This window comes from Symphodus melops (assembly GCF_947650265.1).
Source record: "Symphodus melops genome assembly, chromosome: 11".
Classification (NCBI taxonomy): domain Eukaryota; kingdom Metazoa; phylum Chordata; class Actinopteri; order Labriformes; family Labridae; genus Symphodus; species Symphodus melops.
In genome coordinates, this window is record NC_136701.1 from 25,181,240 (window position 1) to 25,205,928 (window position 24,689).

Below are 24,689 nucleotides of genomic sequence, written 5' to 3' on the forward strand. Positions count from 1 at the left end.
TGTACTTTTAAAACCTGGTTCTGGGATCTTTAGGTGTCAAATAGTGCAAAGACAGCATATACAGAAGTTTTAAATGTAATGTATTTTTGTGCTTTTTGTAAAATGTGTGCGTCAGTTATTCACACTTATAGATTTAAATCAAGCAGATTCATGAAGTGTCCAGTTTTCCAGCAAAGCTTCAAACTAAGACCGGGCATTTAAGACTCTCTGTAACTCTCCTATCAGACTGTCAACATGACATCATAAACTGAGTGCCTCTTTGTTTTATTACATCTGTGTGATTTAAAACTGAAGGCGCTCAGACAGCAGATAAGTGGCCGTAACATTTCATAGCTGGATAAATATGCAGTCATGGAAACTTCCTGAGCCGCTTTAATCTTGATCGACGTCGCCCACTCTCTGTCTGCTGATGTCAGAGGTTTCCATGCGAGGTGAAACGGCCCACGTTAGCTCTGGAGCCATGTTCAAGTCTAATCAGTGGAGACGGATAATAAAGGGGATTAACCTTCCTTTTTCTGTGTGATGTTTCATGTTTTACACAGCAGTGGGTTGCTAAAAGGTGCAGCGCTTTTAAATCAACGTCAGTGTCATCGAAGTCATCGAGAGAATCAACCTTTACTTCGACAACCATCGAGGTTTCCTCCATTAAAACACAAAGATGAGAGAAATCACACACTGAGGTGAAATGATCTACACGCACCCTGCACGCCAGAACAGGGTTTATCAGTGATATGGTCTCAGTCTCACCCTGCCTTAGTCTTGGTCTTGGTCTTGTCTCTGTCCCGGAGCACTCAGGTCTCGGTTAATTTGCTCGTGTTATTTTAGAACCTCTGGCTGAGGCGGAGGGATACAAAAAGGTGAAAAGTCCTCAGTGACGCTCCTTGATGTCACTCATGTAAAGCCCCTCGTCCAATCAGAACCATTCTCTCTGATTAATGAGCCTGAGAAAGGCGTTACTATACGAGGGACACATCGTCTCTCTCATGAAGTCAAATCAGACAACAGACAATAATTTAACGTTTTTATTGACAAAGAGAACAAAAACAAATCAGTGAAGGAAAACAAATGAAACTTTACATGCAGACAGTTTACGATGGGAGGTTGTTTTTAAACAGACAGGAATGAAACGATCAGTTATAATAATGTTTAGATTACAGCTGGAGGTAGATAACGAATGTGTCCGCGTGTCTCTGCTAGCTGCGCTGCGCCCGCTGCGTCCTCACGGCGCTGAAGAACGGGTGCCACAGCGCCTCCTCCAGGGTGATCCGTCTGCACACGTCGTACTCCAACATGCAGCCCAGCAGGTCGAACAGCTGCCTCTCGTCCTCGTTCCTCCTCCACATGCACTGCTGAGAGACACACTGACACGTCACTGCCGCGTCGCCCGACGGCCGCAGCTGATTGGCCGATGTGTGCTCGGTCTTACCTTGAGAGGCTGGCAGTGCTTATTGATGTAGTCGTCTGAGGAGCTCTGCTCGTCCCAGTTCAGACGCTCACTGTGAACGTAGTGCTGCTTCCTACAAACAACAGTACACATGATGTTTAGTGAGACAGAAAAGGAGGATAACATGTGACCTTTAAACGCCACGGTTGTTTCATTCATAAAGTTCTGACCCGGTTTGTTTCAGCAGGTGGGGAGGAATCGGTCCGAGGACTTTCTCCATCATGGCCAGATGTTCGACACTGTTGTGGGTCTGAAACAGAAATCAGATCGTCAGGGCGGAGAGATAAGTGTGTGTGTGTGTGTGTGTGTGTGTGTGTGTGTGTGTGTGTGTGTGTGTGTGTGTGTGTGTGTGTGTGTGTGTGTGTGTACCGGGAAAAGTGTCCGTCCCAGGTAAAACTCCATCAGAACACACCCCAGACTCCAAACGTCACAGGACTGGTTCCAGCCCAGATCTGTGCAGCAACACACACGGTTAACTCTTAAAACACTGTTTATGAGCTACTGTGTGTGTGTGTGTGTGTGTGTGTGTGTGTGTGTGTGTGTGTGTGTGGGAGATTCGTGCGTGTACCCAGTATGACCTCTGGAGCTCGGTAGTGACGCGTTGAGACCAGCGACTCGTGGTGTTGGTGGTCAAATGTAGCGGTGCCAAAATCCACCACCTTCACATCCAGACTCCTCAACTTCTTCACCTCACATCTCTACACACACACACACACACACACACACACACACACACACACACACACACACACACACACACACACACACACACACTTTAACATCTGAGAGAGCCATTCGTTGCTCCAGTCTGTTTAAATGTACGGAGAGGCGCTTCACATGAAGAGGCAAATCCCAAGGAATTTGGAGGTTCAGTGCCTTGCTCAAGGGGCCCTCTGCAGAGCCCAGGAGATCAGCTGGCACCTGTCAGACTTTTAACTGGCGACCCTTTGAGCACCTTCTCCCTTAAAACCACACAACCTGCTCGAATCACCTTCGTCAGCAGAAACTTTTACCGTGTGAGCGTTGTACTCCAGGTCGTAGTCTGAGCACACAAACAGGATGTTCTCCGGCTTCAGGTCTGTGTGAGTCAGCTGGTTACGATGGAGGACTGAAAAAAAAACAAAAACACAAAAACATGATTTTACATTTTGTGTGAAACACGACGATTCATCACGCCACCACATTAGTCCGCTTTGCACACAGACATTTGGAAAAGATTTAAAAACCCCAAACCCGGATACGGAAGTCCGTCCCGTGTACTCATGGCACCGTGGCATGCTGCAGGAACTGTAGACCACTGTAGGGTTAGGCCTAAATGTCAGGCTGGTTTGGGACTCGGGCCCTGATCTGGGTCCGCTTGAGTCCGCTTCATGTGATCAGTGTGAACACTGAGGTACTGTGTCTACATGCACGTCCATGTGCAGAGCAGCACCGGCCCGTTTCATGTTCAGACAGTACTGACAAAGTTTGCAAGTGGTTACCATGGTTACTCTTTTGCTCTTTCCTTCTCCACATCTACGATTTGCAAACCAATCAGAAAGTCCAGACAGACAGAAGCCGGCTGGTTCATTCACACACACACACACACACTCACACACACACACACACACAGTTGACTCACAGCTGACCGCTCTGAAGATCTGGAAGGACATGTGTCTTATCTGCTCCACGCTGAACGGCAGGAATTCGTTCTGTCGCAGGAACTCGAAGGTGCTGAGGCCGAGCAGCTCGAACACGATGCAGATGTGACCTTCATACTCGAACCAGTCCAGCATCCGGACACAGGCGCTGAGGGGGGGGGTCGGGGGGGCGGGGGTCGGAGAAACACAAGCAGGAGCATTTAAACTCAGCTGAAGAATTATTTTGAATCCAAAGAAAAGCCAGAAACGATTCCACGCTCAGATCAAGGAATAAACTCACAATCTGTTGTCATCATCCAGGATGTTGATCTCTTCCAGCACTGCGATCTCAGACTTGGCGACTTCTCGGAAACACTCGATGCTCCTCACGATCTTCACGGCCACACGCTGGTTTCTGACAGGAGGCGCAGATAAAGAACGTTTCAACACCGGAGCCCAGACAAGCAGCCGCACACAGATGTGTCTGTCTTACTTCTCTCTATCGATACACTCCACCACCTTTCCAAAGGCTCCTGCTCCCAGCGTCAACACCACCTCATCTGCACGGGACAGACACACACGGATCTATTCATGTGAGACATGACGCACACACGTGTTAATGAAAGGTCAGAGTCACGCACATCTCTCCTTCATCAGCAGGCCGACGTGATACACCAGGTGTCCCTCCTCTTCGTCCAGCTCGCAGCTCTGCGCTTTGTGACTCCTCTCCGCTCCATCGCCGGCCGTGTCGACAGGAAACGCACATTCAGGCTTCGACGAGTTGTCGTCAGGCCGAGTCGAAGGCTGTAAGATTAAAGACAGGTGTGGTTGAAGGTGGTTTTGTAGGAGACATAAAGACCGACAACATAAATAGACGAGAGAGAGAGAGAGAGAGAGAGAGAGAGAGAGAGAGAGAGAGAGAGAGAGAAAGGGAGAGAGAGAGAGGGAGAGAGAGAGACAGAGAGAGAGAGAGAGAGAGAGAGAGAGAAAAGGGAGAGAGAGAGAGGGAGAGAGAGAGACAGAGAGAGAGAGAGAGAGAGAGAGAAAAGGGAGAGAGAGAAAAGGGAGAGAGAGAGAGAGAGAGAGAAAAGGGAGAGAGAGAGAGAGAGAGAAAAGGGAGAGAGAGAAAAGCGAGAGAGAGAGAGAGAGAGAGAGAAAAGGGAGAGAGAGAGAAAAGGGAGAGAGAGAGAGAGAGAGAGAAAAGGGAGAGAGAGAGAGAAAAGGGAGAGAGAGAGAGAGAGAGAAAAGGGAGAGAGAAAAGCGAGAGAGAGAGAGAGAGAGAGAGAGAAAAGGGAGAGAGAGAGAGAGAGAGAAAAGGGAGAGAGAGAGAAAAGGGAGAGAGAGAGAGAGAGAGAGAAAAGGGAGAGAGAGAGAGAAAAGGGAGAGAGAGAGAAAAGGGAGAGAGAGAGAGAGAGAGAGAAAAGGGAGAGAGAGAGAAAAGGGAGAGAGAGAGAGAGAGAAAAGGGAGAGAGAGAAAAGCGAGAGAGAGAGAGAGAGAGAGAGAGAAAAGGGAGAGAGAGAGAGAGAGAAAAGGGAGAGAGAGAGAGAGAGAGAGAGAAAAGGGAGAGAGAGAGAGAGAAAAGGGAGAGAGAGAGAGAAAAGGGAGAGAGAGAGAGAAAAGGGAGAGAGAGAGAGGGAGAGAAAAGGGAGATGGAATAAATCTGAATGAGGAGAATCTTACCAAGCGATCATCTTCTGGAGAGGTGCAGGGTTTGCAGGGTTTGCAGCGGGTCGAGCCTCCGGTCATTCTGTCATCGTGCACTTCTGTGTTTACTAGAAGAAAAAAAAAAAAGAGGTGACAGAGAGTCCACGTCCACACACCGGACAACGTGACAGCGTGTTTTACTTTGAGTCATTTTAGTCAGATACAGCCAGAACCCTCCAGAACCCTCCAGAACCCTCCAGGATGTCGTACCGGCGCCGAGGGAGTGCACGGTGGTCAAACATGCTCGTGCACGGTACGGACTGCAGAGTGGGAGCGCACCCTAAACTTAACAGTCTGCTGATAGAGGTGAGAGGGTTTAATTTACTGAAAAGAAGAAAGGAGGATGGCGTTCCAAACATGCGTAACCACACGCCAATGTTCAGAAGGGGCCACGTGAAGACGACGTGTGACAGTAGAATCGGCGGCGTGTAGACCGGGGGGAGGAAACCTCAACTCTCACTGAACGAGGAAGAAAAAGGAAAATCACATGTCCAGTATGATGAAAGCCTCTTCAGCCCGCTGTATGAAAGCCACAGAGTAAACTGTTGCCATGGACGCAGCTCGAACTGCATCATTAACCAATCAGCTGGTTCCATCCGTGGAATAAGATTGATGATGTAAAGTGAGCGAGCTGTAACCACGGAGGAATCCGCTTCAATCCGCTCCGAGACATGAACTTAAAGACACATCAGAGTAGAAGTACCTCCCCAAGAACTACACCTGTCGTCCTTCCATCCCATAATACTGTCAAACACCGGGCAGCACTCGGCTCCAGTCTGAAGAAAAGAAGAAGAATCAGTGTGAAGGTTTATAAAACAGCACGTTAAAGTTGGTCATAGAGCGTTTCTATTGCTTCAGACAGAGAGGGATTTGAACCACAGACTGCGTGAAGCCCAGGAAGCTCCTGACAGTCCTGACTGACCAGGACAAACTAATAATAATAACTTTATTTATATATCACCTTTACAAAGTGCTTTACATATAAAATCAGCATACAGAGAGGAAGAAGCATTTAAAGGGATCAGAGGGAAACGGATGGACCAAATAAAAGATCTAATAATGAGACTGAAGGGGGGGACGACAAGAAGGGAGCTAAAAAACAAATAAGAGATAAAAAACAATGAATGAGGAAAGGAGAGATTAGTAGAAAGATCACATCAAAACAAGTCTGTAAAATGAGTTTTAAGAAGTGATTTCAAAGATGCCCGTCCGCGTACTTTAAGTATTTTTCCAGAATCTTAAAGATATTTATTTTAATGAAGAGTCTGACGACACTCCAAACGTCTGTGACAAATATGTCCAAAAGAAATGTCCTCAGTGGGTTAATTTAATAAAACAGAGTTTCCAAACATGCTCCATAAAAGGCTCCATCGAGGATCTTCAACATGCTCAAGGACTGAAGGTTTGTTTTAAGTAGAATAAGTCCGGTCCGGGTCGGTTCAGTCAAGAAGAACTTCACTCACCAGATCTGTTGTTGGTTTGGTAGAAAGAACTCCTCAGAGTCCGTTTCATGAACCGTTCAGCGCTCCGTTTCTGCTGCTTCACTTGGTAAAGTAAGAAATATATATCCCAGTGCGATGTCACGTTTGGCTGTAAAGCGAGGTGCTGCAACCTTTCAGCTCGTCTTATGTGCTCCGCCTGGTATGCAAACCCTCCGTCCTCTGCAGCCCTGCAGATCCACAGGGTCAAAGTCTTCCCGGTCTCCTCAGCCCCTGAGAGCCTGCTCTCTGTTTTCAGAGCTAAACATAGTGTTACATCCTCGGTGCCTCTCTCTCCAGGGCTTTCCCTGGCCTTTTGAAAAAGACTGAGTTACGACCCCCCAGCCTGCAGCGCAGCTTCCACACGGCGACCAGCTAACATGAAACTTATGGTCCTTGTGGGGAAATTAGGTTTTTGGAGCAGTCATCGGAGAGGGCTGAGTGAAGCAAGAACATCAAGCACAAGGTCGGACAGGAAGTCAGGGAATAGAACTGTGTTGCCATCGAAGGTAATGATGGATTACGTGTTTAATTTTTATCGTTGCAGGTAAGATATGCACCTGAAGAGGGAACATGTTTTTAGATGATGCAAATCTGCAAACCATTCCCCAACGTGTAAAGATAAATCTTCGTTGGACTCTATCACACCTGTTCTCCCAGATCGTCATGGAAGCCTCTTGTCCAATCAGATGTCTTGATCAGAACCAGATGTTGTATAATTTACAATAAGAAATGCCTCATGTGATAATAAAGTGTGTCTGCTCAAAGTTTCCACGGGTGATTGATACGTCGACAACAGTTTGTCCACAAGCTCACAGTTTGCGGGTGACGAATCCGATGCGATTCAAACCCCGTCCCCGTCCTTCTCTGTCCCTCTTCCACAAATAGCAGACATGCCATTCACAGTGGGGGCTTCTGTTTCGCTGCGTGTTATTTCTTATTCATCTTTTCACCACCTCGTCTCCGGCCCCCCTGCAGAGTTTCTACTGTACGCTCCAGCTGTTTCTTTTTCACCTCCGCAGACGGATATTATTAACCAGAGCAACGAGAAACCCGCACAAGTGGCTTCGACTATTTCTATAAAGTGTCTTGACAGAAAAGATCATTTTTAATGCATCTCCTGTGTTTGTGTTCATGCCTCAGCAGACAGGTCTGTAACATGCTGCAGGGATTTTCTTTTTGAAGCGAATGTGAAGGAGATATGGATCAGTCTCTCCGTGCAGGCTGCAGGGCTCAGGTGTCTCATTGACTGTAAATCACTGCAGAGGACGACTCAATCCTGCTGACAACATGCAGGACCGTTGTCACTCACTTAAGATCATCCACCACTCACTACTCTGCAGCCGGTGCCAGCAGTGAGGAAGGTTTCACTCTGCATACAGCTCAATGTGCACAAGGAGGGGGTCCCAGATCTTCACTGCGGCCAGGACTCAACACATCCAGAGTCATGGTAGTTTACCAGCTGACAGAAAGAGAAGGCGTCCCCCAGGGATCAGTGCGTGGCCGTCTGACTCTTTTGAGACCTTTCAGTAAAAAGTGGAATTATTTGAAGTCAGGCTGAAGCTTTAAAGCTCCAAGAGTGTGAAGGTTGTTGGTGGGTCGGTCCGTCCGTTACTTGATGGGACAAAAAGACGCTGGTGTGCTAAAACGACAGGTTCTAAACGTATTTAAGCACTCGCAGTTTTTCTCGTTGGCCTTCAGTGATAAACGCAAACAATTTAAAAACCGATGACCGATGTGTAGTTGTCTGTTTGACAGACAGACAGAGAACATCTTCCTCGAGCATCACACATTCGGACCAGACTGGAGGTGATTATGGATCAGTGTTTGGTCCAAGTTGGTGAAAACAAACAAAAGGGTTAATAAAGCCTCCTTTCCACCAGTTTTCTTTTTCTGGTGTTTCAACTGGTAAAAGTTGGGAATGATACCAAAGTACGCGATCCGCACCGTCCGACTGCTACCTTTCTGTCGGGGTGCTAAATGAACAGATCTGACTGCAGATAGATACACCTGATTATCACCGCTGTCACACGGGCGGAGACTTTCCATGTGGTAATAAAACATGCATTAAATCAAAATGTCGTTCTTGGGACCAACTTACCAACTAACTGTCCGAGTTCACTTTGTCTCTCCTGGAGTATTCCTGAAGCTTCGGTGTTTGCACTTTGAAAGGAACATGATCTAATCCTCTTCAGATGACATAATGAGACTTTAATTGAAGGGGATTATTGGAGCCTATTAGTTGAAGTCAATCTGACATGACTCAGATGAAATCCATCAACAGTGTGAGCTCTGTAAACCAACCTGCCCGCATGCTCCCGCTCGAACAATGAGCACTATGCCTCCTAAGAGCACAGCTGTTACTCACATAGCACACTAATGACTCTCAGAGTCACATCTTCAGTTTGTGTTGCTGCACTGTGGCCTCCAGTTAAGACTCAATGAAATGGTTTGATGTCACAGCCAAGAAAAACAAGCCTCTGTGATTGGCTGGCAGATGAAACAGACCTTAGCATGCTTGTTTTTTATGCTTCATATTATCAGTATTAATTAAACAACCAAATGTATACAGTAAATATAAAACAGCCTTTCAGGACACTAATAAAGTCAACACGCCGTCTCGTATCGCAGCATGAGCTGCGTGTGCCAGAGTCCTAAAGAGACATTTCTTTTAATAGATTAATTGGTCGTGTACTTTGAAAGCATAACTTTGTAATGAAGTAAAACGCAGCTTCACAAAATACAAAACTGATTTGTTTATCTGCTTTAAAAAAACTGGGTGAAAAATGGTCCAAAATAATATGAAGTGATCATGTTGAACACAGTTCACATCAGTCCTGTTACCTTTCACTGTGTAGAGTTCAGCACTGGATCCTATGACTGTGTGTGTGTTCTGCATCAGCTGAGATCATTTTTAACAAAAGGTCTATTTATGACTTAAATCTTACGTGTAGGTACGAGCAGACTCAGGAAACATACAGCAGTTTGATCGTTTTAAAAGGTGAAGACGACGAGAGTTTGTTCTCCGGGACAGAGAAGGTCGCTCAGAGATGTTTGATGACTTTGTTTTTAACTTTTTATTTTATATGAGCAAAAAGATGATTTCCTCCATCCAATAATGGAGTTCGCTCGATCGGACACAAGCTGCAGATAAACGCTGTAGGATTAAGTTACAACCTCCTTTGTAGGTTTTTGTCAAATTAAACAGATATTTTTGTCACGTTTTGTGGATTAACAGAAGTGATTCTCAGATGTTGATAGTTTCAGATTCAGTTTTGCATGAGAGGAAAGATTATAAACAAAAACTACATTTTAAAAAACGATTTTCTCAGATTGGTCACATGAAGTAATTTTGCTTAGTTTGACTTTATGTTTTACCAAACACTGAGAGCTAGCTTGCCATTCAAGACATGAGCTAATCACGTTAGCTCGTTAGTTAGATTTTTTTTGGATCTGACAGTAAACATTTTCGTATCTGATTTTTGAATGGGTGTGTATGTGACTTCCTGTGCTTCTGCAGCCAGCCTCTAGTGGACACTCCAGGAACTGCAGGATGTTACACTTCAGTATCAGCTTCAGTTTTCAACACAATATTAAAAAAACTGCATTCATGTGAACCCCTGATAAAAGCATATCTGAGGCATGCAGTCAAAGTGGACCTACCTGTCTTTGTTTTGATTTCGTCTGCCTCGTCACCCTTCCTCCTCGCTGCTGTTTGGGTTTTGTTTGCCTCCTCTTTACCTTCCTTCAAACCTAATATCCACCCCAGGAGGGAAAGCAAACACTTGTTGCCATGCCGCATAGCTGCCAAACAAGGAGAGAGAGAAACGGTGTCTGCGGCGCAATAAAACATTATGTCCTACGGGAAAACCAAGACGTGAACATTCCTGTGTAGTTCTAGGCAGTAAAAGCCTCAGCCAGCTGCAATGAAAAGGGACCCGGGGAGCTGCGCTTGCCCCGACCCCTGGCCTCACCCAGGGGTGCTCTTATTTCGTTGTGGAGGAGAAAACATTGTGTACTGTGTCCGATCTAAAACCGCAGATTGATTCAGGAGTCGTGTGTTTTAATGGTCCAATCACTGCTGTGTGAGTTGTTTTGATTCAACACCATTGAAATCTGTTTCTGGCTTCCTTCATTAGCAGGTAGGTTTAAAACCACACAGTGACGCAGTTAAGAGGTCGTTTATAGATGTGCATCTTACAGCGTGAAGATCGGGAATCAAACCTGCGACCCCGTGCATCGAGGAATTTGTTGAGCATCTGAGCTACAGCAGCACCCCGAAAAATACATGGCAAAAACATGCTAGTCATTCAAGGTCACGTTTTGACAATAGGACATTCCAACACGTTATCTTTAGCTTTACAATCTGAGCTAAACTTAACGTCCCAACAGCATGAGAGAAATGAAATCTGTCGGTGGAGGACGTGCGGGCAGATGTCTCACGCCACATGATGTGTTTTGTTTTCCATCAGCTGCAAAAGATTAAAGATCTTAAAATGACTTTAAAAATCAGACTCAGCCTTTTAAATTGCTTCCTGAAACACAGTTTGATATTCAAGCTTTGTGTGTGAATAAGTCCTTGAAAGTTTTTAATCGTTTATTTGCTACACATGGAACAGTTCTGCACCTCGTGTGATTCAGAGACGAATCCTTAAAATGGTTTGAAGTAAACATGGCAGCAGCTGCAGCTGATGAGTGACTGACCGTCACAGTATGTACCGTACATCTGATCTCATGACGCTATAAGACTTTATGTACATCAAACATGAGGCGAAGCCGGCTCGACGCTGTAAACATTAAGAGCCTAACCTAAACCTCAGAGGCCTGATCGCCAGCTGTCCACGCTATATTTACTGAAACAATCTGCACGTCATTTTGTACAAACATTAAAGTCACACAGCAAAAAACATCATCCTTAAAGATAAGGCATTAATCACATTCAGTGTCTGATTGTTCTGCCATTCTCCAGGTTCGCCACCAGGGGGCTCTCAGAAATTTAAAGGTCAAATATGATGCACCATGTTCCTCTAACCCCAACGATGAGAAAAGTCCATCCTCTCCATCTTATGCCTGTGTTCAAACCGTTTGAAGATTTTCCCTTCATGACATCACAAAGGGCAGTAGCCCCTCCCCCAGGTGGGTGACACTCCCACAGCTATGTGTTTGTTCTGCCCTCTGAGTCTGCCTTCTCACCGTAAACAATAGGACATGGAGCCAGAAAGTAGCGAGTACACCCGAGCCCTTCCAGAGAGGGGGCGTGGTCAGACACAGCTCATTTACATATTTAAAGCTACAGACACAGAAACAGCCTGTTCTGAGCAGGGCTGAAATAGAGGGGTTTATAGACATGATCAAATACAGGATCAGAGTGGATTTACAACAACACACTTCACACACATGATGAAGAGGAGCGAGGACACTGATTTACACTGGTTGTTGAAAAAGATAATACATGACCTTTAAAGGAAGCGCTTTCATGAAGCATTTTAGCTTTGCAAAGAAAAATGTTGTTGAAAGATTTTCAACTTGAGCACTCGGAGAGGCCGCAATGCTGGATGGACACGAGGCCTAAAGCAGTGTTTACTATTCTCACTGATTGAACTTGGAAACATGGGACAAATGGCTGCAGGAGCTGATAGAACTACTCATCCTTCATTTACTCCGACTGTCGTCATCAATGTTAAAACGTAAAAAAGCAACATGAACAGGAAGACACATTCTTACAAACGGACTCCTTAAAAGTACCACATGTTGACAGGTCTTCATACTTTTGTTTCATATCATATTAACAGAAGGAAAAAGGGTTCACTTGCCTTTAAAGACAAGATGAAATGCAGAATATATATATTTCTTTTTTTGGCCACTGAGTACTTTCATATTTTGAAAGGTTGTTGTCCAGTGAATTAAGCGGCAATATTCTAGGAATATGATGGTAAATGTAAGCTTTAGTTCCACTTGTGTTCTCTGCGTGCTGTTGGTGGGAAATATGTTCATGTCATATTATCCGTAAAGTGACTTTTTAAACGATGCAAACACGTGACAGGCAACAGATGACATTTGAACTGTGGCTTTGACGCACAACCATCGATACCACAGGCTTGTATTTCTCTCCCAAACATAAAAAATAAAAATATCTTCGCCTTTGAAAACTAAAATAGCTCCATTCCTAAAACAAGGCGCTTCTTCGAACACCATCACGGGCTGGTTTACCTTCCAGCGTTTAGTTAAAGAGAGAACAGATTGTGAAGTCTGATCATAGTTATTAGCTATTGTTTTCCAACTGGACAAATCCACCAGACCCAAATGGTACATACCCTTTGTGACCACATGGGGGCGCTGTGGTTGGGCGTTCCACAGAGGATGCAAACAGTGAGGTCAGTTTTTGTCACAAAGACAGATTGCTCCCTTCCTTCACGTGATTCATTACAGACATGCAACGAACAGTTGGAGAGGAGAGCAGGTGACACATTTCATTATTTCATTGAGTGGAGAGCATACACACACACACACACACACACGCACACACGCACACACACACACACACACGCACACACACACACACACACACACACACACAGCTCTTTGTAATGAAGAGTATGCCGTCCTTGCCAGTTGTATTGACAGACAGATGTGAAAGCTCTCAGCTTGGATTAGAATTCAGTCCATTGAAAACATGCAGACTTACAGTAACTGCATCGAACTCTCCGGGTCGGGAGTCTGATGTGTTACTATCAGCGGGTTCCAACGGGTCGGTCCGGACCCAGAAGTGGGTCACAAACATAGACTGTAAATATTAATGGATGCAGCCTGAGTGATGTTAAAAAGAGAGAGAGTGACTGAGCATGAAGCCGAGTGTACATCCCTGCAGAAAGGATTCAGAACAGACGTCCTGTTAGGCTGCATCGTTATCGTCGTCTCGGTTTAAGCAGCTTCACTAGCTGCAGAAAGTCGACTAACCCGAGTCCTGTCTCCGGTTTGATACGACTACATAAATAAATCCATCTTACACCTGAACGTTTTTTCTTTCCAAGTTAGTTTTATAAGTTTGTCTATGTGTGTGCTGCAGCCTCTACCATCAGTGTGTGAACATGTGCTGCAGCCTCTACCATCTGTGTGTGAACATGTGCTGCAGCCTCTACCATCTGTGTGTGAACGTGTGCTGCAGCCTCTACCATCTGTGTGTGAACGTGTGCTGCAGCCTCTACCATCTGTGTGTGAACGTGTGCTGCAGCCTCTACCATCTGTGTGTGAACGTGTGCTGCAGCCTCTACCATCAGTGTGTGAACGTGTGCTGCAGCCTCTACCATCTGTGTGTGAACGTGTGCTGCAGCCTCTACCATCAGTGTGTGAACATGTGCTGCAGCCTCTACCATCTGTGTGTGAACATGTGCTGCAGCCTCTACCATCTGTGTGTGAACGTGTGCTGCAGCCTCTACCGTCAGTGTGTGAACGTGTGCAGCAGCCTCTACCATCAGTGTGTGAACGTGTGCTGCAGCCTCTACCATCAGTGTGTGAACGTGTGCTGCAGCCTCTACCATCAGTGTGTGAACGTGTGCTGCAGCCTCTACCATCAGTGTGTGAACGTGTGCAGCAGCCTCTACCTTCAGTGTGTGAACGTGTGCAGCAGCCTCTACCATCAGTGTGTGAACGTGTGCTGCAGCCTCTACCATCAGTGTGTGAACGTGTGCTGCAGCCTCTACCATCAGTGTGTGAATGTGTGCTGCAGCCTCTACCATCAGTGTGTGAACGTGTGCAGCAGCCTCTACCATCAGTGTGTGAACGTGTGCAGCAGCCTCTACCATCAGTGTGTGAACGTGTGCTGCAGCCTCTACCATCAGTGTGTGAACGTGTGCTGCAGCCTCTACCATCAGTGTGTGAATGTGTGCTGCAGCCTCTACCATCAGTGTGTGAACGTGTGCTGCAGCCTCTGCCATCAGTGTGTGAACGTGTGCAGCAGCCTCTACCATCAGTGTGTGAACGTGTGCTGCAGCCTCTACCATCAGTGTGTGAACGTGTGCTGCAGCCTCTACCATCAGTGTGTGAATGTGTGCTGCAGCCTCTACCATCAGTGTGTGAACGTGTGCTGCAGCCTCTGCCATCAGTGTGTGAACGTGTGCAGCAGCCTCTACCATCAGTGTGTGAACGTGTGCTGCAGCCTCTACCATCAGTGTGTGAATGTGTGCTGCAGCCTCTACCATCAGTGTGTGAATGTGTGCTGCAGCCTCTACCATCAGTGTGTGAATGTGTGCTGCAGCCTCTACCATCAGTGTGTGAACGTGTGCTGCAGCCTCTACCATCAGTGTGTGAACGTGTGCTGCAGCCTCTACCATCAGTGTGTGAACGTGTGCTGCAGCCTCTACCATCAGTGTGTGAACGTGTGCTGCAGCCTCTACCATCAGTGTGTGAATGTGTGCTGCAGCCTCTACCATCAGTGTGTGAATGTGTGCTGCAGCCTCTACCATCAGTGTGTGAATGTGTGCTGCAGCCTCTACCATCAGTGTGTGAACGTGTGCTGCAGCCTCTGCCATCAGTGTGTGAACGTGTGCAGCAGCCTCTACCTTCAGTGTGTGAACGTGTGCAGCAGCCTCTACCATCAGTGTGTGAACGTGTGCTGCAGCCTCTACCATCAGTGTGTGAAGGTGTGCTGCAGCCTCTACCATCAGTGTGTGAACGTGTGCTGCAGCCTCTACCGTCAGTGTGTGAACGTGTGCTGTAAAAGCTCTAAGAAGTAGCACGTCATTAATGACTCTCTACAATGTGGCTATTTTAGCCACGGCCTGTCGTCGTCATGGTAACAGCTGAATACACGTACTACACACGCTAACAACAGGCTACAGATGCTAGCAGAGTCGTTAGCGAAACAAATCCTGTAATATAACTGAACCCTGACAGTCGCCGTGGCTCCTGAGCTTCTCGCAGCGTTTTGACAGATGAACGTTGTCAACGAGCGGGAGACGTAACGCCACGTTACGCGTTTGTTTAAACGACCGTGCAGTTGCACTCACAGACCTCCAGGGGGAACCAGAGTGCACTGAGCAACACCTGCATATCTGATACACCATGATGCAGCTTTCTCATGTGCTAAAACGTTTGAGGATAAACTCACGTCGGCCGTACATCTCAGCCTGGAGGACGGACGACTGAAAATATTTGATTGCTTGTATTGATTACACAGTTTAAGCAATATACTGTTTACTCTATTGTGCATGAGGCCAATGAGGCTTATTGAATTGTACTGTACTAAGAGAGAGAGAGAGAGAGATTCCTCATAGTTTAATTGAGTTCAAAAGTTGACTGGGCCGAGCAGCCTCTCTCTCGCTTTTATGTCCACTTGAATCATGGTGACAGAATACTCTTTCTGCGTGTGTGTGTGTGTGTGTGTGTGTGTGTGTGTGTTCTGCAGCAGACCATACTTCAGCAGCAGCAGATTTTGAGCCAGATCATCTCTCTCCCATTCTCTCTCTCTCTCTCTCTCTCTCTCTCTCACCATCAGCTGTGATTACTTTGGTAAAACAGCGCTGCGTCGCAGAGAACCAATTTTGCTAATGCACAGCCTTCACGCACACACACAGCATGGTTATTGATGAGGTAAATGGGGAGGGGGGCAACAAGGGGGCACACACTCTGCTGGGAAATGGGGAGGGAGAGAGAGAGAGAGAGAGAGAGAGAGAGAGAGAGAGAGAGGGTGAGGAGGATAGAGGGAGGAAGACAGAAGGACGAGCTGGACGGGGACAAAGAGAGGGACATCGGGAGGAAGAAGGGGATGGAATGAAGGAGAAGGGGGACAGGAATGGCGGAGATGTGTAGACTGGCGATGGAGAAGGGCGTCCAGTTAAAGAGCCAATAAAGCAGAGGACAGAGAGGGAGACAAGGAAGGAGGGAGGATGAAGAAGGGAATACTGAAACTGTCTTTTTTGTTTATGGACGATTGGAGAAGTTTGACCCCAGGACAGAAACAAGACGGGACGAATAGTGAAATCCTCCTTTAGGAGACTTTTGGCTAAAAAAAAAAGCATCAAACAGAAAGAAAGGAACCGAGAGAGAAGCAGAAATGTGGAATAATGCTGATGCTGTGTCTCACACAATGAGACAGTCATCATGAAATACTCCAGAGATAGGAAGCAAAGCCAGACGTCTCACTCCTGGTTGGTGCTCTTGACTGGACACAGATGTGAAGTCGTGGATGTCCATCGTCCTGATAGAGCGTCAAACAGACAGAAGGAGGCGGGATGTCTGGAGCTCTGCGTGTCGGCCCCTGAATGAGATCCTTTGAGTCAGACGCTGATGTTTCAAAGTTGTTTCCATCGAACCTGAAGAATGAGGCACGTGGAAGATTTTGTAGTTTGCGTTGCTCGTCCATTGGAATCATTTTTGCAACTTCGGTCAGGAGCAATTCAAGAAACCATCGAGACGACCCTCCGGAGAGATGGCTATTGTCTCGGAGACCCTGGAAACACAAAATGCAGGCTCAAATATTCAGGAGTAATTTAAGAGGACTGGTCTAGTTTGCCGAGATGGAAAAGGTTGACTCGTCGTAAGACTTTTCACTCTTTGTTACGTCAAAGTAATCCACCGAGAAACTTCCTGCAATGTCCAAAAAAATGTCAGCGAGAAGCTTCGGTCTCCAGAGATTGTCTTTTTTTTTTTAAAATCCAAGAAGCTTAATGAGGAGCTTAACCACGAGGAACCACGCCTGAAGGTGCAACCCCGCACTAAACACTCAAAAAGTCTCCCTGCCAGTTTACTACGACGCTCGATGCGAGGCTGAAACTTCTCTGAGACCCCAAAAATCGATTTAAGACGTCAATCACTGTGAGGCCAACAGGAAACCTTCCAACATTGTTTTTTTTGGAGTCTCCTAAACTGTCTCCTGAAGTCCACAGGCTAACTTAAGGTTAGCATAAAGTTCTTCTCAAGTTTAACATCCAGATGTATCTCTGCTTTTCGCCCAAGAAATAAACATAAGAATGCTCTCAGAGGGACTCTCTCTCCTTCCTGTCTTTAGGGGCTTTTTAACCGCTGGATTCTTTTAAATACAAACCCTTCATTTCTAATCCATCCATCGTCCAGAATCTCTGTTACAATCTTTGAAGACAATCTGCCGAATCTTTCCGCCACAACATCAAAATATCCACTGAAGTATCCGAGTACTTTAAGGGTCTTTATGTCAAGTCTTCATGGACCAGGATGGACAAAGAGAAGAGTTTCCTACATGTTGAGTTAGCCTAAAGCCAGATTCTGGAAGGTGAAAGGGAATTCAGACTGAAGCATGATGGGAAACGTAGTCTGGAATTTTTGACACCGATTTTGTTTTTCCTTCTAAACTTTTAAAAGTGTGCAAAAAAAAAAAGTTCACACCATTTTTTTTTTTTTTTTACGGAGCATCTACAAACGTTTCGGTATCAAGTGGAGCAGGAGCGCTGCAGCATGGGACTCAGCTGCTTCAAGTCCTGGAAACATGACAGCACAGGGCACAAAGGTGAGGAAACACACACACACACACACACACACACACACACACACACACACACCATCAACATATTATCTTTTAATCCCTTCAGTGTGCGCTGTGGAGTTTGTATGTTTTACCCTTCTGACTTCTGATTAACGCTGACTCAGGCTTCTGTCCAAGGTCACATTGTGTGCATGTGTGTGCATGCATGTGGTAGTGTGTGTGTGTGTGTGTGTGTGTGTGTGTGTGTGTGTGTGTGTGTGTTAGAACATGACTTTGGGCAGGACAGAGAGTGGAGCATGATGGGACACGAGAGAGAAACGCGTGTGTGCACCATCTTGGGAAGAAGACAGAGGAGAAGAACAGTTTGTGTTTCAGGCCGTGTTTACGTGACCGCTGAAAAACGTCGACCTTACGCTGGTCGCTCGCACAACAATCGACGTCTCAGTGACTGAAAACACAAACTTTTACAAACAGGTTCCAGGGTGCAAACTCTGGAACTCATGTTATCATGCAGTCCCTCTGAAAACAGAGACAACACACACGTGCATCACAGTTCCAGTCAAAAGGGGGGACCACATCAACAATGATGGACTCCTGAGTTCTGCTTTAGCTGCTCACTCACACTCACATGTTTGAGGTGACACGGTAAGGAGACACCGGCCTGTAAGGTTTGCTCTCCATCAAGTCTATCTCCAGTCGACGGGAGTTTTTTTTTACCCAACAATCCGTCATGGCGTCTGTCACAGTCTGAGTGCAGCGTCATTCTCTCCTCACTGCAGTATTCACACCTGTCCTTGACCCTTGACCTTGGCTTTTCAGACCCACAATCCTTTGTGCGGCATCGCACCCACTGAGCCCTCACAGACACGAAGAGGAAAGAGAGAGCGCTGGTGTTGGATTATAGATCGCAACAGATGCATGAACAATCAGATCAAACTTTAGGCCCAGATGTTGCGATGCGTTACGTGTTGTTACGGCGTGCAAAGTACGTAAAAAAAAAAAGAGTGAGTAGAAATGCGAAATAAAACTTTAAAGACAACGTTTGTGTGTCTGCAGGTAACAGAGACGTGTTGGCCAGCCCAGGCTCGTACTTCTTCCTGTCCAACAGCGCCGGTCAGGGTGACGAGTGGCTGAAGAGCCTCAACAAAGGAGTCTGGATCCCTTTCACAGGTGGGCACTTGATCGTCGATGCGTCCTCCTCAGGGTGCGATTGTTTTGACATCACGACCTCTAATCTGATGCTTTGTGAAACTGTTCATCCTTCAGGGGTCTTCGGTCAGCGTCTGGAGGAGACGGTGCTGTATGAGCGCCGTTATGGGGTACGTTTGGTTCCTCTGGTGGTGGAGCAGTGTGTGACCTTCATCAGGGATCGCGGACTGCATGAAGTGGGTTTGTTCAGGCAGCCGGGTCAGGCCAGTCTGGTCAAAGAGCTGCAGGAGGCGTTTGATGCAGGGGAGAGACCATCGTTTGACAGGTACACAAACCGCAGCTTTCAGCGCGCACTCTTCCTTTACCTACAGGTTTGAGGTGCATCACAGTCAGTGTGTTCTTTTCCCTCCTGCAGTAACACAGATGTCCACACGGTGGCGTCACTGCTAAAGCTGTACCTCAGACAGCTGCCGGAGCCGCTGGTTCCTTACAGGCGCTACCAGGACTTCCTGCTCTGTGGTCAGAAGATGTTGAACGACCGCACACGGGTAACTACAACTCTGTAGGCAAAGACATCTAAACTGTGCTGATGTCTCTGGGGGACAGGGGGACATGGGGACATGGGGACATGGGGAAGAGGATTTAGCAGAATATGTGACCTTTAAATAAAATGCTAAAACAATCTCTTGCTTTCCTTCTCCTTTCCTTCTTTCGTCTCCTTTCCTCCCACCTTTCCTGCTTCCTATCTCAGGGTTTGGCAGAGTTGAGGAATCTCCTCCACGAGTTGCCAGTCGCAAACTTCAACCTACTCAACTTCATCTGCCAGTAAGAACCGCCTCTCTTGTTTTCCGAGCACAGTCGTCATTCAGGAAGTAGTTGTTCTCCGAGGTCAGGGGTTCCCGACCGTGTCCCATATCTGACACACTCTTGATTGTGTGTGTGTGTGTGTGTGTGTGTGTGTGTGTGAACAGGTTTCTGAATGACGTCCAGAGTTACTCAAGCAGCAACAAGATGAGCAGCCAGAACTTAGCCACCGTGTTCGGGCCAAACATCCTCCGAGCTAAAGCTGAAGACCCACAAAGCATCATGGGAGGTAGACAGAGACTGCTGCACAGTACTGCATTCTTATCGAGATTAAATCGGCATTATCTATGACCTTTTGTTGTAAATGTTTTCGTATAGCATGGGGGAATAAGACGGCCTCGTGGACTCTCTCTTTCTGTGTTGAAGGTGCAGCTCTGGTCCAGGTGCTGATGTTGGAGCTCATCCGAGAGCACGAGTCTCTCTTTGCAAGAGCCCCGCAGTGCATGTCCGCCCGCCGTCCTCCTGCGGGTTCACGTGCGTCACCGGGTGCTCTGAGACAGCCTCACCTCCATCCGTCACCCTGCCACCGCCAGCTGTCCCTGCCTCTCATCACAGAGCGCTCAGGACAGCAGGCGGCAGACGCACAGAACGGCAGGTAAAAACAAATCTCAGAGACGCTCGATCAACCTGGGTGCTCATCCCATCCTCACACCTTTTATCACTCTTTCTTTCTTCTGTGTGGAAACATTATTGACCTTGAAAGAGTCTTAGAGGTCGAACCATCCTCTTCTTTATTTCTGTAGCTGCGCCTACTCGACTGCTGCTAAATCAGACGTGCACTTCAGGCAGAAGAGACTTCTCGGCCATCGCTACACTTCCTCCCACCCTGAGAACTGCTTCTTCCCCCTGCCTTCCTCGAGTCATCACTCAGACCAGGACCACGCTGGCAAAGGAGCATCCCCTGCAAATACTCGAACCTCCACCACCAGTGTCCAGGTGCAAGACCCACAGCCCAGATCTATGCTCACGGTGTTGACAGCGTCCTGGCTGGGTCGAGGAGAGGAGGATGCCTATGCTGCAGAGGAAAGGACTGCAGTACCAGAAACAACCAGCGGCGGCAGCAGTGAGGCTCAGGATGACAGCAACCTATCCGCCTACGACAACCTGGGCGGCTCGTGTCAACGTGAGGCGATGGCGGAGATCACCAGAGGACATTTTGAAACAGACAATCCAGAGACTTGTGGAGACGAGGTGGAGCTTGAGGAGGCGTGGCAGACAAAGGACTCCTCCTCTTCGTGGTCTTCCTGCGAGGTGCTTCCATTGGATGAGAGCAGGGAGGATCCGGACACGGTTAGCCTCGACATTTCACCAAAGAGACCTAAAAATGTACCTTCAGGTCAGCTGCAAGACGAAGAGAACAATCAAGAGGAAGAAGAACATGAAGACAAGAACAGTGACAATGATAAGGATGAGGAAGACGATGAGGATGACGACGACGACGTCAGCCATCCTAACTCCCCAGCTTCTTGTATGTTACTCAGTCCTCTGAGTACAGGAAGCTCAGAGGTGTTCCTGCCCTCCTGTCCTCCGGACGCCCAGGCGCCCGAGCCTCAGTCCCTGCCCAGAGACGCTCAGAGCCTCCTGGCTGAGCTGCAGCAGCAGATGACCCGACAGAAGGCCGAATACCAGGCGAGGATACAGAGGTGAGACAGCAGCTCAAGAGACGCTAACCTTCAGTCCTCAAAAATATTACTAATCCACATCGAGTACTGTTGAACGTGCGTATGAAGAGTGTTGGGTTCAATCGTGTGTTTTATGAAAGAGAAAATGGTTAAATGCATTTCTCTGTTCTGAAAGTGGATTTTTCTAAACGTGTGAAACAATATTTTCTTCCATATTTTTACATCTCCATGGCGGCTATTTTTAACGGCTTCCTCAGATATGCCAAATATCTTAAACCGGGTCAAGCATCAGAATGGGTTAAACCAATTTCAAACAGCTGAGGATGTGTTGGGTAAATGTTTGGTTGCACAAGTGTAAAGTGTTTTTTGTGAAGGCCTGAGTATGATCTACGGTCTGTCGTGTTTGTATTTCCTGCAGGTTGGAGCGCTGTAACGACGTCCTGGAGCGGCAGGTTGCAGTTCTGCGGGTCAGTCTGGAGCAGCAGAAGCGCAGCCAAAGCGTCGCCGAGATCAAGATCCGAAACATGGAGCAAGCCAAAGCTGACGCTGACCTCCGAAACACCACCCTGCAGAGGGAGATGGAGCTGTTCTTCCAAATGTACGGAGAGTTTAAAAGAGGAGGGTTCGAGGGAGGGAGAGGCGGAGGGAGTCTCTGAAGACAGATCGAAAAAGATCGATGGAAAAGTTCTTCAAGTGTCTTTGGGAGGTCGGGACGTAATCAGAGAAGAACAACAGATATGTTGGAAAGGAAATGTTTGCTCTCTGTGAGACTTTAAAGGCGTCAAACTCTGACAGTGGTTCTCTGAGTTGGTTAAAGGAACGAAAGGATGCTCGCTCGCTTCTTCGTCTGTGTGAAAGGACTAAACTTCCACAACAGTGAGGCGGTTGAATTGGTCGACTGGTTGAAGCCCCAGACAACAATCCTGCTTTGATGAAAATCAGTAACCGCACTGTGTCTTTCCAGTGAACGTGAGAGAATCAAACTCAGGTCTCCTTAAAGAAGCAGATCCAGAGAATTACTCCGCTGGTGCTGCTCGAGAAGGATTATTCAACAACGACAGACCGACGAGCGGAGTGACGGAGGTTGGTGCGTCAGTTCATCGGACATACGTGTCCGGTGTGTCATCTCTGCTTCCACGCCTCATCGTGAGGTCGAGATGTGTCGAGGAAAGATGAAGATAAGACGATGCATGTGTGGGGAAAGTGTGGAGCACACTCCCATGGACACTGTTCGTTTAAAAAGACGTTTTAAAGATGACGATGTGAAGACGGTCCGTGGTGAAGACTGTTTGAAGACACCAAAGTTTGGACCCGATTTCAGGAGTCTACTTCTGTCACACATTCACACGCTTATTAAAAGGGAATTTTAAAAGTTGCTTATCATAAATTCTGCAGCTAAAATGATTGTATAACTGAGCAATGCATCAATGTTACCGATTAAAACTCGAATGAAGGAAGCTGGAGTCCAATGTGCAATGTTACCCATCATCTGTCCCCACCTTCCCCTCCGTCAGGTCTTAAAGGGGACATATTCTCCCCCTTTTCAAACAGCGCCCCCTGTGGTCTACATGAAACATCTGTGTTTCTGAGCTTTGGTCCAAATATAACATGAATCAAGCAGCAGAGGAGGTTTGTGACCCTGTAGAAACCAGCTCTCTCTGAACGCTCTGTTTTGGTGTGTGTGTCTCTTTAAATGCAGTAAGCCCCGCCCCCCTGAGTTTTCCCCGTAGATCACTCCTTCACTAGAGAGAATAAAAATGGCAGACCTGCTCAAAAGTTCATCTCTCGTCTGGACGTGGGGTCCATGGGTGGAGATACCAGGGGGAGGGGCTTCTTTTACCAGAATCCCACTGTGACATCACAAGGAGAGCACATTAGAAACGGAGCGTTTGTTCTCTGAGCTGTCAGACTTCTGCAGATCACAAACAAAGAACTGGATGGATTTATTTCACATGTGGGTCAGTAGACTTTCAGGTCACCCAGATAAATGTTCATAAACACTGTAGAAGTGGATTTATTGTCATACGTCTCCTTTAAGATAAAACTTTATTGACCCTCAGAAAGGAAGTTAAAGTTTTGCACCAATACAGAAAAAAAGGTTTATTAACAAAACATACAAATTTAATGTATTGAATCAGCAACATTCACAAATATCTCGGCCCCTGAATGTCTGAGTGAACGGGCCCTCTGCAGGCGCCATTTAACCACATCCGTGCATGTTATTGGAGAAGTAGATAGATAGATAGATAGATACTTTATTGATCCCGAGGGAAATTCAAGTAGTGATAGCCTCCTCGGCCTGGACCCGATCAGCTTTTACGATCTGTGAGCTTAAAACATGAGTCAATGAGTCATGTTGATTTCAAAATCTCATCTGTTTCTGGTTTCATATGTGATAAAGAATCAAGATTAAGGCTGACTTGTTGCTAATGGTTACCTGGCGCCCTCTAGAGGTGGCTTTTGATAGGTACAGATGATACCAATCTCTTCATCCAGCAATCATCTATTCTGATTGTTCAGGGTGGCGGTAGGGCTGCAACTGATCCCAGCTCTCATTGGGCGAGAGGGCGGGGTCACACCCTGGAATGTTCTCCAGCCAATCACAGAGCTGACATGCAGAGACACCAGGTAACCTAACCAGCATGTGTTTGGACTGTGGGAGGAAGCCGGAGAGAAGCCACGCCATGCACGGGGAGGACATGCAGACCCCACACAGAAAGGCTCCTGTCAGACGGGGATTCAAACCAGCAACCTCCTCGAACACAAGAAAGCACAGAGTCTTGTTCGTGTGGTGAGAATGTAATATTTATTCTTAAACTATTTTAGGCAAAAATACAAAGAAACTGTACAAACAAAACATCTCTTTAACATCACAGAGAACAGATAAAAAAACAAAGATATCACATGACTATACAGACTGGACTTCAGAGCGTCAGTCCAGGGGAGATTTAAAGGGACAGTGTCACACTTTAAACACGGAGCACTTGTGAACACAAACCACAAAAACAAACATCGTTCACTTTAAACAGTCATGTGAGTCATTTGAGTGTTTCAGACTCGGAGCAGAGGGTTTTTTTGTTCTTCTGTGTCGACACGAGTTGTACAGAGACGCGACCACGGCTAAGCTAACGCACAGCGGAGTTACAGACGGTCAACGAGACTGTGTCACGAGACGAATGGAATCGATGCTGGAAACAAAAGTGCTGAAGCATTATCAAAAACTACGGAAGCCCCGAGCGGACACACATCCATACATCTTATTTATACTGTTTTCCTGTGATGGCGAGAACGCCTCGGTCGTTTCTCTCCAGATCTTGATTTATTCATCCGTGTTTTTTTTTAAACACTGATTT

General features: G+C 46.9%; 2 protein-coding genes across 4 annotated transcripts; one reads left to right on the forward strand and one right to left on the reverse strand.

Moving 5' to 3' along the window:
- Window positions 1–1,064: 1,064 nt before the first annotated feature.
- LOC306831780 (dual specificity protein kinase CLK2-like) lies at window positions 1,065–10,281 on the reverse strand. Of its 3 annotated transcripts, XM_079356014.1 has the most exons (14): window positions 10,221–10,281; window positions 9,910–10,050; window positions 5,472–5,544; window positions 4,745–4,836; window positions 3,705–3,867; window positions 3,557–3,623; window positions 3,365–3,478; window positions 3,066–3,232; window positions 2,458–2,552; window positions 2,013–2,142; window positions 1,814–1,896; window positions 1,615–1,694; window positions 1,427–1,517; window positions 1,065–1,349 (listed from the first exon to the last, which is right to left on the reverse strand). In XM_079356014.1, the coding sequence occupies exons 3-14, from the start codon at window positions 5,506–5,508 to the stop codon at window positions 1,194–1,196; spliced, it is 1,275 nt and encodes a 424-aa protein (XP_079212140.1). In that variant the 5' UTR covers window positions 5,509–5,544; window positions 9,910–10,050; window positions 10,221–10,281; the 3' UTR covers window positions 1,065–1,193. The 3 variants fall into 3 exon arrangements, with proteins under 3 accessions (XP_079212140.1, XP_079212141.1, XP_079212139.1); XM_079356015.1 differs by lacking the exon at window positions 10,221–10,281 and having other exon boundaries at window positions 1,065–1,346; window positions 9,910–10,199; XM_079356013.1 differs by lacking the exon at window positions 10,221–10,281 and having other exon boundaries at window positions 9,910–10,199.
- A 7,383-nt stretch (window positions 10,282–17,664) lies between these two features.
- LOC306831234 (rho GTPase-activating protein 24-like) lies at window positions 17,665–21,992 on the forward strand (the record flags this gene model as incomplete). Its single annotated transcript, XM_079355192.1, has 9 exons — window positions 17,665–17,725; window positions 18,758–18,871; window positions 18,968–19,175; window positions 19,266–19,398; window positions 19,602–19,675; window positions 19,822–19,943; window positions 20,081–20,309; window positions 20,458–21,357; window positions 21,755–21,992. Exons 1-9 carry the CDS (start codon window positions 17,674–17,676, stop codon window positions 21,990–21,992), a joined length of 2,070 nt encoding a protein of 689 aa, XP_079211318.1. The 5' UTR covers window positions 17,665–17,673.
- Between the last annotated feature and the right edge of the window lie 2,697 nt (window positions 21,993–24,689).

What these genes read in the sequence shown, in the direction of transcription:
- LOC306831780 (XM_079356014.1), bottom strand. Translation starts at nt 5,508, where the DNA reads ATGGGATGGAAGGACGACAGGTGTAGTTCTTGGGGAG. An exon ending in CTGGATGATGACAACAGATT is followed by an intron (nt 3,233 to 3,364) that starts GTGAGTTTATTC and finishes CCCCCCCCTCAG; the next exon opens with CGCCTGTGTCCGGATGCTGG. An exon ending in AGCTCCAGAGGTCATACTGG is followed by an intron (nt 1,897 to 2,012) that starts GTACACGCACGA and finishes GTTGCTGCACAG; the next exon opens with ATCTGGGCTGGAACCAGTCC.